This window comes from Megalobrama amblycephala, linkage group LG20 (assembly GCF_018812025.1).
Source record: "Megalobrama amblycephala isolate DHTTF-2021 linkage group LG20, ASM1881202v1, whole genome shotgun sequence".
NCBI lineage: Eukaryota > Metazoa > Chordata > Actinopteri > Cypriniformes > Xenocyprididae > Megalobrama > Megalobrama amblycephala.
This window is the reverse complement of record NC_063063.1, coordinates 7573521-7591372: the sequence shown is the minus strand read 5'-3', so window position 1 is coordinate 7591372 and position 17852 is coordinate 7573521. Positions and strand designations below refer to the sequence as shown.

Here is a 17852-nt window from a genome sequence, read left to right as displayed (position 1 = left end):
TATATATATATATATATATATATATATATATATATATATATATATTTTCCTGGTCCGCAGTGGTCAGTATCTATTAAAAGTGGTCCAGAGAAGGAACAGTGGTGACAGGGTCATGGGCGGCCAAGACTCATTGATGTAGGAGTGAAGGCTGGCCCGTGTGTTCCAATCCAACAGATGAGCTACTGTAGCTCAAACTGCTCAAGAAGTTAATGCTGGTTCTGATAGAAAGGTGTCACAATACACAGTGCATCACAGTTTGTTGCGTATGGGGCTACATAGGCGCAGACTAGTCAGGGTGTCCATGCTGAACCCTGTCCACCGCCAAAAGCACCAACAGTGGGCACATGAGCATCAGAACTGGATAACAGAGCAATGAATCACGTTTTCTCACATGGATGGCCGAGTGCGTGTGCGTTGCTTACCTGGGGAACACATGGCACCAGGATGCACTTTGGGAAGAAGGCAAGCCGGCGTTCTGCTGGGAAACCTTGGGTCCTGCCATCCATGTGGATGTTATTTTGACATGTACCACCTACCTAAGCATTGTTGCAGACCATGTACGGCCTTTCATGGAAACAGTATTCCCTGGTGGCTGTGGCCTCTTTCAGCAGGATAATGTGCCCTGCCACAAAGCAAAAATGGTTCAGGAATGGTTTGAGGAGCACAACGAGTTTGAGGTGTTGACTTTGTCTCCAAATTCCCCAGATCTCAATCCAATCGAGCATCTGTGGCATGTGCTGAACAAACAAGTCTGATCCATTGAGGCTCCACCTCGCAACTTACAGGACTTAAAGGATCCGCTGCTAACATCTTGGTGCCGGATACCACAGCACACCTTCAGGGGTCTAGTGGAGTCCATGCGTCAACGGGTCAGGGCTGTTTTGACAGCAAAAGCGGGACCAACACAATATTAGGAAGATGGTCATAATGTTATGCCTGATCGGTGTTATTTTAGAAGATATGCATTTGAGGTAATATTTATGTTTGAACAGATGAGGGCTTTATGATATTTCTCCATAACACTTCAATAATTCCCATGTAGTCCATTTGGGATGTTCTCTATAGGAAGATATAGGCCTATTATTGGCAAATATTTAAAGCCCTTCATTCAGTATGTCATACTGAAGGTGGACCATAACCTCCAATATTTATAACAAGCGACACCAAAGATGACCCAGTTGTCGATTCTCTATAGCCAATCATCATTTTGTTTATTGCATCATTTACAAAAACGAGCAAGGAATAAATTTTTGACATTGATGTATAATGGAAGATCCCTCATCCTTCTCTGTCGCACAAGCAGTAACACATAGCACTGGATTCTGAAGATGAGCCTTTGGGACACGGGGATTATGTCGTCGTTGCCGGTGTTGTGCCGAATTTCGACTCCCTGCCAAATTATTACCCCCCTCTTTGAAGTCGCTACCTGATTGCCTAATCCTAACCCCACCCCTAATCCTAACCCCTCCCCCACATCTAAACCTACCAATACTAGGTGGGGTTGTAATTTGGCAGGGGTCAGAATTCAGCACAACACCAGTTGTGGTGGCTCCAGTGCTAATGGCGGTAGTCTGGTGTTGTGCCGAATTTAACTCCCTGCCAAAGTATTACACCAGAAAATAATAGTTTGTTGAGCAGTGCAGTGGTTTATACAAAAAAAAAAAAAAAAGCCTTTAGGTTTTTACACAAATTATATCATCATGACCAACTAATCTGCTCCTATAAGTTTTTTTTTTTTTTTTTACATTAACTTACAATTTTAAGTTAAGTTCCAATATATAAACAGACAAGTAAAGATTGCTTCAAAAATACAATATTAAAGCCAGGCACAAGAGGCACAAGAATAAGGCCACCGACAGACCCAGTGGTCATCAGCTCGCAAGTGTTGCATTTCATGGGCGTGAGGTCACAGCCGAATTATGTAATGCTGGAGCATCTGGGTAAACTGAGATACCTGGACTGTGTTGTGAAGGAGGTACTGTGACTGCGACTACAGGACTGTACTTAAAACCTTTGAGTTAGATGTAAGTATGTGTCTAAAGTCTGGTTTATTTTTACACATGGTAAAATAAAATGTCATTTGCCATCCTTTTGTTTCATATAATGATACCTTAATTGTGAACATAATGCTATTTGAAAAATGAAGCAATGGACTTATTATTAGTGGATATATGAAGTCAGTTCTTCTCAGGTGTCGATCAGAGGTGTATATCATCACATTAACTCTCAGCATAATCCAATAACATTGACAATCAAGTGTAACAATACTAAATATCTTTGTTTTTTCATTGCAAACTTGTTAACCTTTTATGTTTGTGATATATTTCTTTATAATAGATGCCACTTGGAATTTTTAATCTAATATAAAGACATTCGGACATTCATAAATATGACAAAGGGCTATATTTCATTGCAACCCATGTATTACAACAGAAATTAAAATGTGTAAGTAAATAAATTGATACTGTATTGTTTGACACTATTTGTTTGCCAGATCCCAAGAGATGGTGTTCTATACAGCATCAGAGACACGCATGAGACCGATCCAATTGACCAGTTTCGGAATTTTTTTTAATGTGTCAGAAAGAACTGAGAGCAAACCTGTTCAGTTTCAGTTACGTTCCATTTGGACCCTTGCTGTTGAACTGCTCTTCAGCTCAGAATTGAAACTGGCTACCAAGACGATCCCAAAGATAGTGCCTGTAGTTCACCCTGTCAATGGACTCCATGTTTATTTCACATTCTTTGACTTTGAGGATAAGCGTTTTCAAACTGGTCCTCCATTTATATAAATACCGTGTTGGGTAGACTACTCTAAAACAGTAATTAATTACTTGCTAATAATTACATCTTAAACGGTGTAATTAGATTGTTGTACTAATACGCTTTCTAAAAATTATTGCATTATCATTAACTTTCTAAATCCCATATCCACTATTGTTTTTATATATAATTGTTCTATAGAGTATTTAATGTGATTACATCAGAAGTAACTGTAATTAAATTGCAAAAAAATTGAGTAATACCATAATTTACTTTTTAAGGGAAAAGTAATTAAATTACAGTAATTAATTACTTAGTAATCTTAACACTGCTGTTCAGCAAATTCTGACCTCACAGTACCATTATGCAGGAAATTATTTTAAAGGGTTGAAAAAATGAAAATAATGTCATTAATTACTCAACACAAATTAAGATATTTTTGATTAAATCCGATGGCTCAGTGAGGCCTGCATAGACAGCAATGATACTTCCTCTCTCAAGATCCATAAAGGTACTAAAAACATATTTAAATCAGTTCATGTGAGTTCAGTGGTTCAATATTAATATTATAAAGGGAGGAGAATATTTTTTGTGCACCAAATAAAAACCAAAAATGTCTTTTTAACTCTATCTAGTTATGGCCAATTTCAAAACACTGCTTCAGAGCGTATGAATCTTTTTGAGTCAAGTCAGTGATTCGGATCGCATATCAAACCGGCAAACTGCTGAATCCACTGATTTAATTCGTAAAGCTCCGAAGCTTCAAGAAGCAGTGTTTTGAAATCGGCCGTCACTAGATATTGTTAAAAAGTCATTATTTTGTTTTTTTGGTGCACAAAAAATATTTTCATCACTTTATAATATTAATATTAAACCACTGTACTCACATGAGCTATTTTAAATATGTTTTTAGTACCTTTATGGATCTTGAGAGAGGAAGTACCATTGCTGTCTATGCAGGTCTCACTGAGCCATCGGATTTCATCAAAAATATCTTAATTTGTATTCCGAAGATTAACGAAGGTCTTACGAGTGTAGAACGACGTGAGGGTGAGTAATAAATGACAGAATTTTCATTTTTGGGTGTACTAACCCTTTAACATTATACAAATAATACAAATATAATACAAATAGCTTTACTGTTAACATTTGATAATTTTTTTTTGTATGTTAAATGATCAAATTGATCAATGTAAACATCTGTACAGAATTCAATACAACGTATATATACTAAATAGCACATAGTTGTTGAATGTATTTGGAATTTTTCTGTCAACATCACTTTTCATCCTAGTCTTTTGAAATTTCCACCAAATTAATGACATCACCCTCCATGAAAAAAATACTAAAATTGATGGGGATTTAAAGTCGGCATGAAACAGAAGTCGTAACAGTCTTTTCTTCCCATATGTATTCCAAGTGAAACGGCTTCTCCAACAAGAAAAAGTGTAGGGCGGGACTTGATTTTGGCAATCGGGAATTAGATAGTTGGATGTTTGTGGTTCGCTATTGGTTGATCTCATGTGAGTGACAGATTGTCCCGCCCTCACACCAGTAAACACATCATCAGAGAAGAGAAGAGATGTCGCTGCTAAAGGGAGGGGAGCTTAAACATCAGTACATCAAGTATGCAGTTGCACATCTTAAAGAGATTCAATGTGAGAAGACAACTTCAGAAAGCTGACAATACAGGTAATTACAAACAAATATATATAGGCTAAATAAAGTAAACACAATATGTATAAGTACAGAATTACAACATCATTACAAATATATATCAAAATGAACTTCAAGTTGACACAACCTCAAGTAAACTCTCTCACTGAGCAATTGCTAACAGCACATTCAGCTCAATCAAGGTATAATAATTAAAGTTTAACTGCCTAATCTTATCAGGAGCATATTTCTAATGCCCTTTATAGAAATAATTATTTAAACAACAACAATGCAGTGATATTCTTGTCTACAACAGCAAGAGTCCAAAAGCCACTGCATGACAGGAATTACCATATAAGCTCTTTTCACCCTTTAGTGACACAGTTAAGAACATTTTATATATTCTCCTATCTAATCGTTTTGTTTTGCTTGGCAAGAAAGAGCCTTTAATAGCAGCAGTATTTTTAAATGCAAATAAAAGACAGAATGAGACTCCAGAGGCTGGAGGTTATATAGCTTAAAGTCAGTCTTCAGTCTGACCCTTTAGTGAACTGTTTGGCTGTGCTCTCGTGACCCCCTCCTGCGGTGCTCACGGTTCAAACTGCGTTCGCGGGTCTATATGTCATGTAAACTCATAAATCAAAGACAAATTCACTACCTATAGCTGTGCCACGTGTCACTAATGCGAGTCATTTTATGCGAGTAAACAAAAACAACCAGTAGCTCCAGCAGGCATCCATGTCATCCAATGTAAAGAAATGCGTGGTGTAGCATTCATTTGAATATAATCTGAAATAGCTGACAGTGAATCACTTTATATGATCATAGCGAGCGTAGAGAAATCTTTACAGGCAACGTGTGGTAATCGAAAACAATTCTTTTTTCTATCAAGGTAAGAATTATGTGGGGATGGGGGAATCTTACCCCCATAATTAAGGCTTGGTTGCTTATAATTAGATATAAAGCTACACTTTTAGCAAACATTTTTCTGTCAACACAAAAATTAAGATTAGAAGTCAGGGCGCTCGAGGCTTTCCCTCATTCTCCTGAGGAGGGAACAATCACAACAACACGCTGCTCACGCGCTTTCTGTTCCGAACTGTATCGAAAATAACTCAAATACTGCCATTATTTGACTCTTTAGTAGACTTTTACATGTGTCACAAAGGTGTTTTGTTTAAAACATCGTTCAAACGGTTGGCATTTAACAAAAGACGATTTGTTCACGCGCAATATTGTGCCCCGAACATTACTGTCAGAAATTAATTTACAAAATTCTACCCCTTCCTAAAATCATTATTTAATTCACAGACTACTTTTCACCACCAGTTTTAAAAGAGCTTATTCCTTGTATAGCTAAATATAAGTGGCGGACCTCTGTGATGGGGGTGAAACTGTGATAAAGGCGACGATCAACATCCGAGGCTCCAATTAAAACTCTCTCTCTCGCACACCAGTGAAAGGCTGTTTATCTCTTGACCCAATTAGAACATTACTGTAAGTGGCTTTAATGATGCCCTTGATTTGATTTTTGTGATGGACAGCGCAGAATAGATGGCAGTGTGGATAATTACTGCTGCTCAGGCTGCGTATCTCGTTATTTGATGGACAGTGAACTTGGCGAGCTTTGCGCCCAGAGTTCACAGAGATGTCAGGGTCCGCGCTGCAGGGTCACCAGCGGGTCACCAGCGCCCGGGAACGAGCACTGAGACCAACACAAACTCAGCGTTGGAGATTACAGCTCATACGAGACACGTATCGTTAGCGATGACTCAGAATATAACTTTCTCAAGATGGAGGAATAAACATCGAAAATAGCTTGGGGGAAAGCGCTGAGGCAACTCCGTTTGGAGTCTTTTTAGTAATGAAAACTTATACTGTTTTATATTTAGCTACAGTTTGTATTAAAACATCTATCAATGCAAAATGAAAGTGATTTTTTTTTGGATTGAAATGTTAAATAATAGAACATTTGGCACTTAAAGGGATAGTTGACCCAAAAATGAAAATTCTATCATCATTTACTCACCCTCAAGTTGTTCCAAATCTGTAATTTTCTATGTTCTGTTGAACACAAAGGAAGATATTTTGAAGAAATTTTTGTAACCAGGCCACTTTGGGGCACCATTGACTTCCATAGTAGGAAAAAAACTACAATGGAAGTCAATGGTGCCCCAAAACTGTTCAGTTTAACACATTCTTCAAAATATCTTCCTTTGTGTTCAACAGAACAGAACAACTTGAGGGTGAGTAAATGATGATAGAATTTTCATTTTTGGGTCAACTATCCCTTTAAGATTCAATTCAGTTCATTTCAGCTTTCTGGCCAGGACGATTAGTTCAATAGTTAATAATCCCAAAGTATTTTCAGCTATATCATCACATGTATTTGGGTCTTTGGATAGCTCAATGAAACCAACTGCAGCCTTTATATATATATCTACATATTACTCACACATATACATACTTTTATGGATCTATAACATATATCGCATCGCAAAATGGAACTAAACAACTTTATAAATTCGTATAAAATCCATTTTCATTTATAGTTGACAGTTAATATATAAACAACTATTTTTAGACTCTTCAAACTCAACAGTAAAGTTTGTTCACAAAAGTTACCAGTGGGTTAAAGTATAGCACTGCAGAGTAGGATAATATCACAGGCTACATACAGAATATAACTGAAATGGAAGAAGCTATAGCAAGAATTCTTTTAGTGAACTATCCTTGAACTTCAGGTTGCATTGCTCTTGGCTCCGGTTGAAAGACTTTATTAGGTTCGTCAAAGCATTTCACACACTGCTACGACTCTTACGAGGGAAAACAGGCCTCGTAATTGCACAAATTCACAAATAAGGCCAAGTTTGAAGGTTCACTTAGGGCATTTGGCACGGTCGGGTCATGTCGAAGAATAAATATGGCAACGGTCGTGTAATGGGTTAACATATGAATGAGTTGCTTACACAGACACATACCTAAAATACCCGCAAACATAGATATGTCATGCGTGACTTTTCCCCATCCCATCACACAGGATGAAAGGTGAAATGCAGGGCAGACACACATCAAAGAATGAAGAGAGGGAAAAATTTGGAGCCATCCTGTCTCTTTAATTGACTGCCTTCCCAGCTTGTTTTTTCCACGTTATGGCTGTCGTAAAAACAGTAATTCAGACTGCTGTGGGTGTTTGCTCTTCATGTACCGGTAACCTTGCTCTGCTCCGTCACTTTTTAAGCTGACCCGGGTTTGAACCCGCAGCGAGACAATGATCATATTTATGATATTACTGCACACTCTGCTCCACAGGAAAACATCTACGGCATTGTTACAGGTTAAAGTCTAATATGAGATCAGATATACCACACTCCTGACAACACAGGTATCTGTCATAACTTATTTCAAACACTGATCTCAGTGAAGACTAGTTAGATAAACAGACGGAAGCACACACACACACACAAAAAAAGATTTTGCAATGAATATTGATATTGTAAAAAACAGACCTGATAATAATGACCTGAATGAACTCTGTATAAATGTTTTTTTTTTTTTGCAAATCAACTGTACATGTCTAAATGAGAAATGTCATTTTTATAAATAATCTTAATTTTTTAATATTAAAAATTGATTTTATTTCCAGTGATAAATTAAATTAAAATGAATAAACGCAAATAAATATTGCCATTTAAATGTACATGCATGTGAAGGTAAGCTGTTTAACCTGAGTAATGACCTTTTTAAGAACCCCCACGCCAAAGGAGGACAAAAAGAGGGACATTTAAGGGATTTAAAATGTAAAAGTAGAACTTCACAGTTTAAGCTCCTCAATTAAATCCTCTACGGCATTTCTGATGGCACACAAGCCCAGAGTAATGAGTGTAAACGACGGGAATATTGGCAACAAAAGAGCCTCGGATGCTTCCTTTTGTGTCGGGGGAATTAACACCTTTTCAAAGTGAAATCTCAGGATTGTCTGCCTTCTACAGGAGGTGGTATTAAAATGCGCCTATAACAAATGGTTCAGAGTTTGGAGCAGCGTCTGCCCTGTGGGCGGGGCGAGATGACACCACAATTAAAGATGAACTTTGTGTGAACTAATTTATCTGAGGAAGGTAACAGGAGGAGACCTGCGCGCAATGGATATATAAGGGCGCGCAAGCGAGAACGCCCTCAGTCTGCGCGTAAAGACGCATCTCCTCTCCAGAAGCTCTTTGGCGATCTTTGCGCGCTTCAGCATGGGGCTGTACACTCTCATAGTCACCTTTCTCTGCACCATCGTGCTTCCCGTTTTGCTTTTTCTCGCCGCGGTTAAGTTGTGGGAGATGTTATTGATTCGACGGGTCGATCCGAGCTGTGGTAGTCCACTGCCGCCAGGTACAATGGGCTTACCCTTCATTGGAGAAACGCTCCAGCTGATCCTCCAGGTACGCGTGCACTTTTATTGCACAAGTTCATATGATTGTACTGATAAATGCGATGTTCACTAATGTTTTGCTGTGTTAATATCCGATACATGTGGAACGAAACATGCGCTTTGGAATCTTTGTGCCAATAACACGTTGTCCTTATACACAGAGAAGAAAGTTCCTCCGGATGAAACGCCAGAAATACGGATGCATCTACAAAACGCACCTCTTTGGTAACCCGACTGTCAGGGTGATGGGAGCTGATAACGTGAGGCAGATTCTGCTGGGCGAACACAAGCTGGTCTCAGTTCAGTGGCCAGCATCAGTGAGAACTATACTGGGCTCTGACACCCTCTCCAATGTTCATGGCTCTCAACACAAAAACAAGAAAAAGGTAAGGATGCCAATCAGTACTTTTGTACTGTGTTTTATATGAAATTGCATTAATGTTGGGAGTGATTTACAAAACTTTCTCCTATATTGTTCTCTGAGGAAACTCATGCAAGAACTTTGTAGTATATCAGTGGTTGCTCCTTTAAAGTTTTTGAGGAACTTTGAAATATTTGATGCTCCTTGATTAAATCATATTTAGTATCCTAGAAGCTCTGCAGATGTATTTTTAAAGCACCTCAAATTCAGTCTTTGCATTGAAATGATGATTTTTTTTTAATGTTCTGTTTAGGCCATTATGAGAGCGTTCTCAAGAGATGCTCTGGAGCACTACATCCCAGTGATCCAGCAGGAGGTGAGGAGTGCCATTCAAGACTGGCTGCAGAGAGATGCATGTGTCCTGGTTTACCCGGAGATGAAGCGACTCATGTTCCGTATAGCCATGAGAATCCTGCTTGGTTTCGAGCCGGAGCAAATCAAGACGGACGAGCAGGAACTGGTGGAAGCTTTTGAGGAAATGATCAAAAACTTGTTCTCCTTGCCTATTGATGTTCCCTTCAGTGGCTTGTACAGGGTAAGTTATTATAGAACGACAGTCTGAAGATTCATTTTTGGTACGTGAAATAAATTTCATGTAATAACGATCTGTAATGTGATCGGCAGGGTCTGAGAGCACGCAATTTCATTCATTCTAAAATTGAGGAGAACATCCGGAAGAAAATTCAAGACGATGACAATGAAAATGAGCAAAAACACAAAGATGCTCTTCAGCTGTTGATTGAGAACAGCAGGAGAAGTGAAGAGCCCTTCAGTCTGCAGGTAATTATTTTTCATTAGACTTGTCGGATATTGTTTTACGCCCAAAAGTGAAGTGAGATCAAACGTCGTTAATAACGTTTTTTTCTTCCTCTCAGGCAATGAAAGAAGCAGCTACTGAGCTTCTGTTTGGAGGTCATGAGACCACCGCCAGCACTGCAACCTCACTGGTGATGTTCTTGGGTCTGAATTCAGAGGTGGTGCAGAAAGTTAGAGAGGAGATTCAGGAGAAGGTATGATCCAAAAAGTTCAACGTTGAGTTCTTCTCAATCTGATTGCATTACTTAATTGCATTACTACCAATGTGTGGGCTAATGGACTTTTTTTTATTTTTTTAATCCACAGGTTGAATTGGGCATCTACTCGCCTGGAAAGACCTTAAGTATGGAGCTGTTGGAACAGCTGAAGTACACTGGATGTGTGATTAAAGAAACTCTCCGAATCAACCCTCCTGTACCTGGAGGCTTCAGAGTGGCGCTCAAAACCTTTGAATTGAATGTGAGTTAAACTTCAAGGCTGATCATTAATGTAGTTCAATGTCCTCTGTTAAAATACTCTCTTTGTTTAACGCTGAATTCTTTTATTTTCCCTTTCAGGGTTACCAGATACCTAAAGGATGGAATGTCATTTACAGTATTTGTGACACGCATGACGTCGCCGAGGTGTTTCCTAACAAAGATGAGTTCCAGCCAGAGAGATTCATGAGTAAAGGCCTGGAGGACGGCTCCAGGTTTAACTACATCCCCTTCGGTGGCGGTTCCAGGATGTGTGTGGGCAAAGAATTCGCCAAAGTGTTACTCAAGATCTTTTTAGTTGAGTTAACACAGCAGTGCAACTGGATTCTCTCAAACGGACCCCCGACAATGAAAACGGGCCCAACGGTGTACCCAGTGGACAATCTCCCCACCAAGTTCAGTAGTTACGTCAGAAATTAGTCTGGAAATGAGTCCTGAACTAACACGAGCTTTGTACATATGTTTTTTAGATGAGCTGTGATGTATTGGATATTTTATATTTTGTTTATATAAAAGATGTGTATATAAGTCTATACAAGAAAGCAAAAACGAGGGCACTACTTTTTCATGGATCACTGTAATTCTACAAAGTGTCTGTGATGTATATTTATAATGTAGTTGTGTTATATAGCTTTTGTACTGTATGCAACTTATTTAACTTGCTCTTTATCATATGGGTTTTATTTAATAAAACAAATTCTTTCAAATTTCAAAAGAAGTTTTTTCATTGCTGGCATTGTTTTAAGTTGTGATCCACATGCATAGAACGTTCTGGACAATTCCCTGAACCTTTATCATGCAAAAAAAGAAAAGGAATCAGTATGTTATCTGAAAAGGCTTTAACTCTGCAAACAGGAATGATCTTAAGATCTTAAGAAAGCATTATGAAATGCAAAGTACCTGGAGCCCTGTCTTTAAGAAACAAACTATATGTGGGTCCAGATAAGGATAATGGTTTTGAATAGAAAACGGTTAAACTGTTTTCACGCAGAGCACTTTATCACAGTAAATAATCAGTGGCAATTATATTAAACATCCAAACTGCTCTGTGTCTGGAAGTAGATGGATGTGGAACTTGCTCAGATAAACCAGAAGTATAACACGTTTCTAAGGCCTCTTAATTATCCGCATGATCAAAACTTTGCTAAAAAACCTGTTGTACACAATCATCTTGTTGTCTGACTGAATTATGATTTTTTTTTTCTAGCAAGTTAAAGGCCTTTAAGTATAATTGTAAAAATAAAATCCACCTTCAGCTCGTGGCAGACGTGTCTTTTTGCTGTGAAATCTTTACTGATTTTTATAAAGTAAATAACTTTTATATTGTTAGTAATATTTCAATATGAACTCTTCCTGGAATCCATAATCATTTTTTTTTTTTTAAATCAAGTTAAAATATGAGTATCAAATATGATACATCAGGCTTTTGAGGAATATTTATTTGTTCATCTCTCAATCATCATTGTATTGCATTGCCTTAGTTGGGGCTCCACAATAAAAACTAAAATATCATTTAAATATCATCTTATTTTTGGGGGGGAGATATAGAGTGACAACTGATATTTATATGCATTTTAAAAATTTCAGAATTACTTTTTTGGTAATAGAAAAATCAGCAACTGCACCAAACTGCAAATTTTTCCCCTCCTTGAGTATGAGCTTCATATTCTCCTACTATATGAGCCATAAAAGCCTGATTTATGAAAAATGATACTCAACAAAAAAGTTTTCTGATTATTATTTCATATGCCAGGCTTTACAAGGTTAAACACTTAAAACAGTTCTTGCCTTAACATTTTAAATATAAGTTTAGAAAAAATGACTTGAAATTCTTACATTTCAATCCATATGCAGCTAAACAGAAATCATCAAGTCATGCAAAACTGGGAGGAAAGGTTACACATCTGTTGCAGCAAAATTAATTTTTGAGATGCCCACTCTTAGATGTGTTTTTCTGTCACTGCTGTAATAATGTTTTGTAAAGCATACTTGCAAATGACAAATGTTACAGTACAGTCATCATCATTGTCGAACTAGCGGGTTTCAAAAGCTCATTACGCTGCCGTACGGTTGTTCTAACGACCCCCAAAGGCAAATTTGCACAAACGCATTACCCCCGATGGGGGCGCGTCTCCCAGCGCACAGGGGTCATGTGGAAGGGACTTGTCCTTGTGTGACACGGCAAAGGAGACAGAGAAGGCGGTGAGATGCTGGCAGATGCCTCTCTCGGCCATTTCTCGGCTTTTCTCTGCTGCTGATTTACACGCGTCCCGCTGCAGGGCTGACACCTTTATGTTCAGCCACCCTATCGCTGCAGGTCCAGGCCTTGGGAGAGATGCAGCTGAACTTTTCCTCCTATCACCTTGTAAAGAACGTCTGTCCGGCCCATTGTTTGACATCTAGGGGCGACAACAAAACTTTTTATTCCCAGAGCCATTTTTTCTCTAAATTTGTGAGTATATACAGAATTTATAGCAAGCAAATGAAAGAGGCCTGTTTTTATTCACTCCCCTGAACTGAACACAGTGTAAATCAGTGTAATTGCAGGGTGTTTTCCCTCAGACACTGAACTGCTTGTTATTTAGCATAAGGGAAGGGGACAAAAGAAGCATTTTCAACTGAGAAGCCTCGTATTTTTTACATTTTCTGCACAAAATGTAAGTGATGCCAGTGCAAAAGTCATGGTACTGCAGCCAGAGCTATTGCAATGCATTGCAATTAACATTCAGAAATATTGTTGATTTGACTGCACTCACGCTATCGGAAACGAACCCTAACATTGTCATTGTTACCGAACTGAATTGAACCAATATTGAATTGAGCTTAATAATGACACTAATGCATTCTATAATGCTGCATATAGCTAAATGAAACTTTGAATTGATTACTGTGAAGCTGCTTTGACACAGTCTGTATTGTATGAAATGCTATATGAATAAATGTGACTTGACTTGCATTTTTTTAGGCATCGTTCATGTCTGTTACATAAACGTAGGGTTAGTGGTTCATTAAAAAACGTAATTTCAGCTAAACTTACTCTACAGGGGAAGTGTTAAAGATGTCTGACTGATATGGCTCTCCAACACTGAAGTGAAAATGACTTTTTCATTACCACAAGGGTCAATGAGAACGTTTCTAAAAGCATTTACACGTCTGCTGCCCTCTTGCCCTCCTGCTGAATCATATCAGACTTTTCCAGCTCTCAATCGGATTAACTATTAGCAGCCCATTGCTATTATTTATAATCAAGAGGGGGCTTTTCACGGGTCTCCAGGGTCAGGAAAAGTTCAGTCATTTACAAAAAGAGGCATGACCTCACAGAGACATTAATTTATCCATTTCTCGTGAGCTGGAAGTTTTAGTACTATTAGCGATGAAAATGAGTTTAAAATAGCATGCGAAAGCCAATTGTACAAGAAAGAGTGAAATAAATATGTGATCTTCTTCATGTATAATGTACACACCTTTCAGACACACTTATCTTTAGATCATTTGTGAACAGCTTTTGCTCATACTTTGGGTTAGTGATTTGTGCTAAACTTCTGACCATAAATATTAAAGTTTAGTCATCAAGTCATGCTTATTCATACAGCACTTTATACAATACAGATTGTTTCAAAGCAGCTTCACATTAATAAACAGTAAAATTAATGTGTTAATATTGTAAAATTCATTGATTCATTTTCAGCCGTAAAGCAGCTCTGCAGAAGATAATAGTGTCATTATTAAACTCAGTTTAGTTCAATGTTGTTTAAATTGAGTAAAGTAACAGTGTCAGTGTCAGTGTTGCAAAGTTCATCAGTTATGAAACGAGTTCAAATCAGCTATAAGCAGCTCTAGAGATGACAATAGTGTCATTATTCAGCTCAAGTCAGTTCAGTGTTGATTCAATTCAGTTCAATAACAGTGTCGATGTTGCAAAGTTAGAATCATTATCCAGCTCAATTCAATTCAAATTCTGACAGCAACACAGTGTCGGCCCAAATCCGGCCCATATCCGGTCCGAGCGTAATCCACATGTACCAGATGTGGGCCGGATCTGGGCTGCATTATGTTGCTGTCTGGGGATAGTGTCAGTGAAAGGTAAATCGATAATATTACTAAATATTAATCGTCTTTTAAACCACAACTAAGCAAGCCAAAGGCAACAATGGCAAGTGGCCAAAACATCATCAGGTGAGAGTAGTGGAGAAAAAAAATTCTTGGCAGATATTTTGGTCAGGGGTGTCCAATCCTGCTCCAGGAGGGCTACTGTCCTGCAGAGTTCCCCTTACAAAAATAAATATACTTCAACTTCATTTTATTTAGTATACTTAAGTAAAGTTCAAGGCTGTGTCGGAAATCGTCCCCTATTACCTTTAAATAGGGCACTATTTGAGGGGACAGCCATTTGTAGTGGTGTTCGAACCCATAGTGGACGTTATTGAGTGGGCTCATTCAATCCCACAATGCACTGCAATAACAACCGATGTACACTCAATGGCTAGAGAATACCCATAATGCACTGTGAGAATTCCCACTTCTGTCCTGAAGATGGCGCCTGCAGCTGAATCATCCATCCATCCATTTTCCAAACCGCTGGTCCAATGTGGGTACAGCGTAATATCATATACAGGTTTAAATTCCCTTTTAACTGATTATAAGGTGCCCTCGAATGAAAAATTGAATTTATCTTGGCATAGTTGAATAACAAGAGTTCAGTACATGGAAAAGACATACATTGAGTTTCAAACTCCAGTGCTTCCTCCTTCTTATATAAATCTCATTTGTTTAAAAGACTTCCGGAAAACACGCGGATCTCAACATAACACCGACTGTTACGTAACAGTCGGGATCATTAATATGTACGCCCCCAATATTTGCATATATGCCAGCCCATGTTCGAGCATTAGACAAGGAAAGGCAGTATTAACGTCTGGATCTGTGCACAGACAAGGTAAGCAAGCAAGAACAACAGCGAAAAATGGCAGATGGAGCAATAATAACTGACATGATCCATGATAGCATGATATTTTTAGTGATATTTGTAAATTGTCTTTCTAAATGTTTCGTTTGCATGTTGCTAATGTACTGTTAAATGAGGTTAAAGTTACCATCGTTTCTTACTGTATTCATGGAGAAAAGAGCCGTCGCTATTTTCATTTTTAAACACTTGCAGTCTGTATAATTCATAAACACAACTTCATTCTTTATAAATCTCTCCAACAGTGTAACATTAGCCGTTAGCCACAGAGCATAGCCTCAAACTCATAGAGAATCAAATGTAAACATCAAAATAAATACTTTACTCACATGATTCGATGTATGCACACAGCATGCATGACAAACATCTTGTAAAGATCCATTTGAGGGTTATATTAGCTGTGTGAACTTTGTAAATGCGCTGTAATATAGTCGAGAGCTCGTGTGGCAGGGAGCACGCGATTTAAAGGGGCGGCGACTGAAAAAAATCAGTGTATAGTTAATGATGCCCCAAAATAGGCAGTTAAAAAAATTAATTAAAAAAAATCTATGGGGTATTTTGAGCTGAAACTTCACAGACACATTCAGGAGACACCTTAGACTTATATTACATCTTGTGAAAAAGCATTCTTGGGCACCTTTAATTAAGTTTTATAGATAGTTTCCATAACAGAGATCAAGATAATTCTTTTCATTACTACTGGAGCTGCCAGTTTGCTAAGTTTCAAATGATTATTATACAGCAAGCACAAAGTATGCAAAAGCGGCAGCCCTTCCAGCATAATCAGTGTCTGAATTCACTCACTCGTTTTCATTCCCTCTTTAAAGTGGACTATAGTAGTGGACTAATGTATGGAATAGGGAATGAGAGTATAGTGCCTCCTATACTCTCATTCCCTATTCCATACATTAGTCCACTACTATTTGGAACACAGCCCAAGTATATTTTTAAGTATACTTTATGTAGGAAGTATACTAATATCAATGTTCTAGTAGTATACTTGTAAGTGTACTACTTCAATACTACTTGGGACTAAATTGGCCCACTTTTTAGTGTATAAAAGCATACTTTTAAAGTATACTCTAAGTGTAACAGTAGTAAACTTTGAGTACACAACTAGTTTCCAACTACATTTTTCATTTGTATGGCAAGTGAACTTGAGTAGACAATGCTGACAATGCAAAAATGAGTAATAGTTTACTAGTTAAATTGTAGCACATTTTTTAGTTTATGAAAGTACACTTTGAATACTTGAGTTTAACATCATACTTACAGTTTACTACATTTTTGCACTTTATAATATAGTAAATACTAAAATATAGTAACATACTACTATGTTCCTGTTTAGGTATTGATTTTTATACTTAAAATATACCTTTAACTGTATTTGATATGAAGTAAATTGCAAGGCAATCATTTGTGTTTATAAAGCATATACAGTTGTATTTTTTTTTTTTAAGAAAATGACAGATGGTTTCTCTAGATAAGACCCTTATTCCTCGTCTGGTATCGTTTAAAGCCCTTTGAAGCTGCACTAAATCGAATTTTGACCTTCAACCGTTTGGAGGCCATTGAAGTCCACTATAAGGAGAATAATCCTGGAATGTTTTCATCAAAAACCTTAATTTCTTTTCGACATGAAGAAAGAAAGACATGAACATCTTGGATGACATGGGGGTGAGTAAATTATCAGGAAATTTTCATTCAGAAGTGAACTAATCCTTTAAGGAGCAGATAAATCTGGGTGTCATTGGCATAGCAATGAAAAGATACTCCACATTTACAGAAAACAGAGTCCAAAGGGAGCATATATAAAGAAAAAAGGGTAGGAGCAAGTATAGATCCCTGTGGGACCCCCCATGGGAGATTGGCGCCTGAAGACATGAGGGTACCAAGGCGAACAGAGAATGATAAACATATCAGCATTGTCATATCCATCACCATGCCAAACACTCCGAGAGTTGTCATGACAGAAATATATGCATAACTTAAGTGTTTCACACCACAGTAAACAAAGACTAATAACTCTCTCTTTGATGAGATCCTTCTATCATGCATGAGCTTTTGTCAAACAAGGCATCGGAGTGAGAACCTGTGGTCAAAGCTAATGATAAATGATTTCTCTGTTTGAGTGCGTATACGTCCACACCCGACACAGTTCAAGAAGCAGCTTTACTGTGGTCGAGCGACGCGGCTCAGGTTTCTGACTCGACCAGCAGCGTAAACAGTAAGCATGCACCATTTAGTCTTTAGAATAACATCAATGCTAGCATCCAACAAGTGAAAACAAAATCTCTGGAAAGAAGACCTTGTTCCAGTCGAGGCAGATAAATATCA

General features: G+C 38.0%; 1 protein-coding gene across 1 annotated transcript; it reads left to right on the top strand.

The window, feature by feature from the left end:
- The first annotated feature begins 8519 nt into the window (after window positions 1-8519).
- Window positions 8520-11267, top strand: LOC125255780 (cytochrome P450 26A1). Its single transcript, XM_048171263.1, has 7 exons — window positions 8520-8849; window positions 9001-9225; window positions 9514-9795; window positions 9885-10040; window positions 10136-10270; window positions 10383-10535; window positions 10634-11267. Exons 1-7 carry the CDS (start codon window positions 8661-8663, stop codon window positions 10970-10972), a joined length of 1479 nt encoding a protein of 492 aa, XP_048027220.1. The 5' UTR covers window positions 8520-8660; the 3' UTR covers window positions 10973-11267.
- The last annotated feature ends 6585 nt before the right edge of the window (window positions 11268-17852 follow it).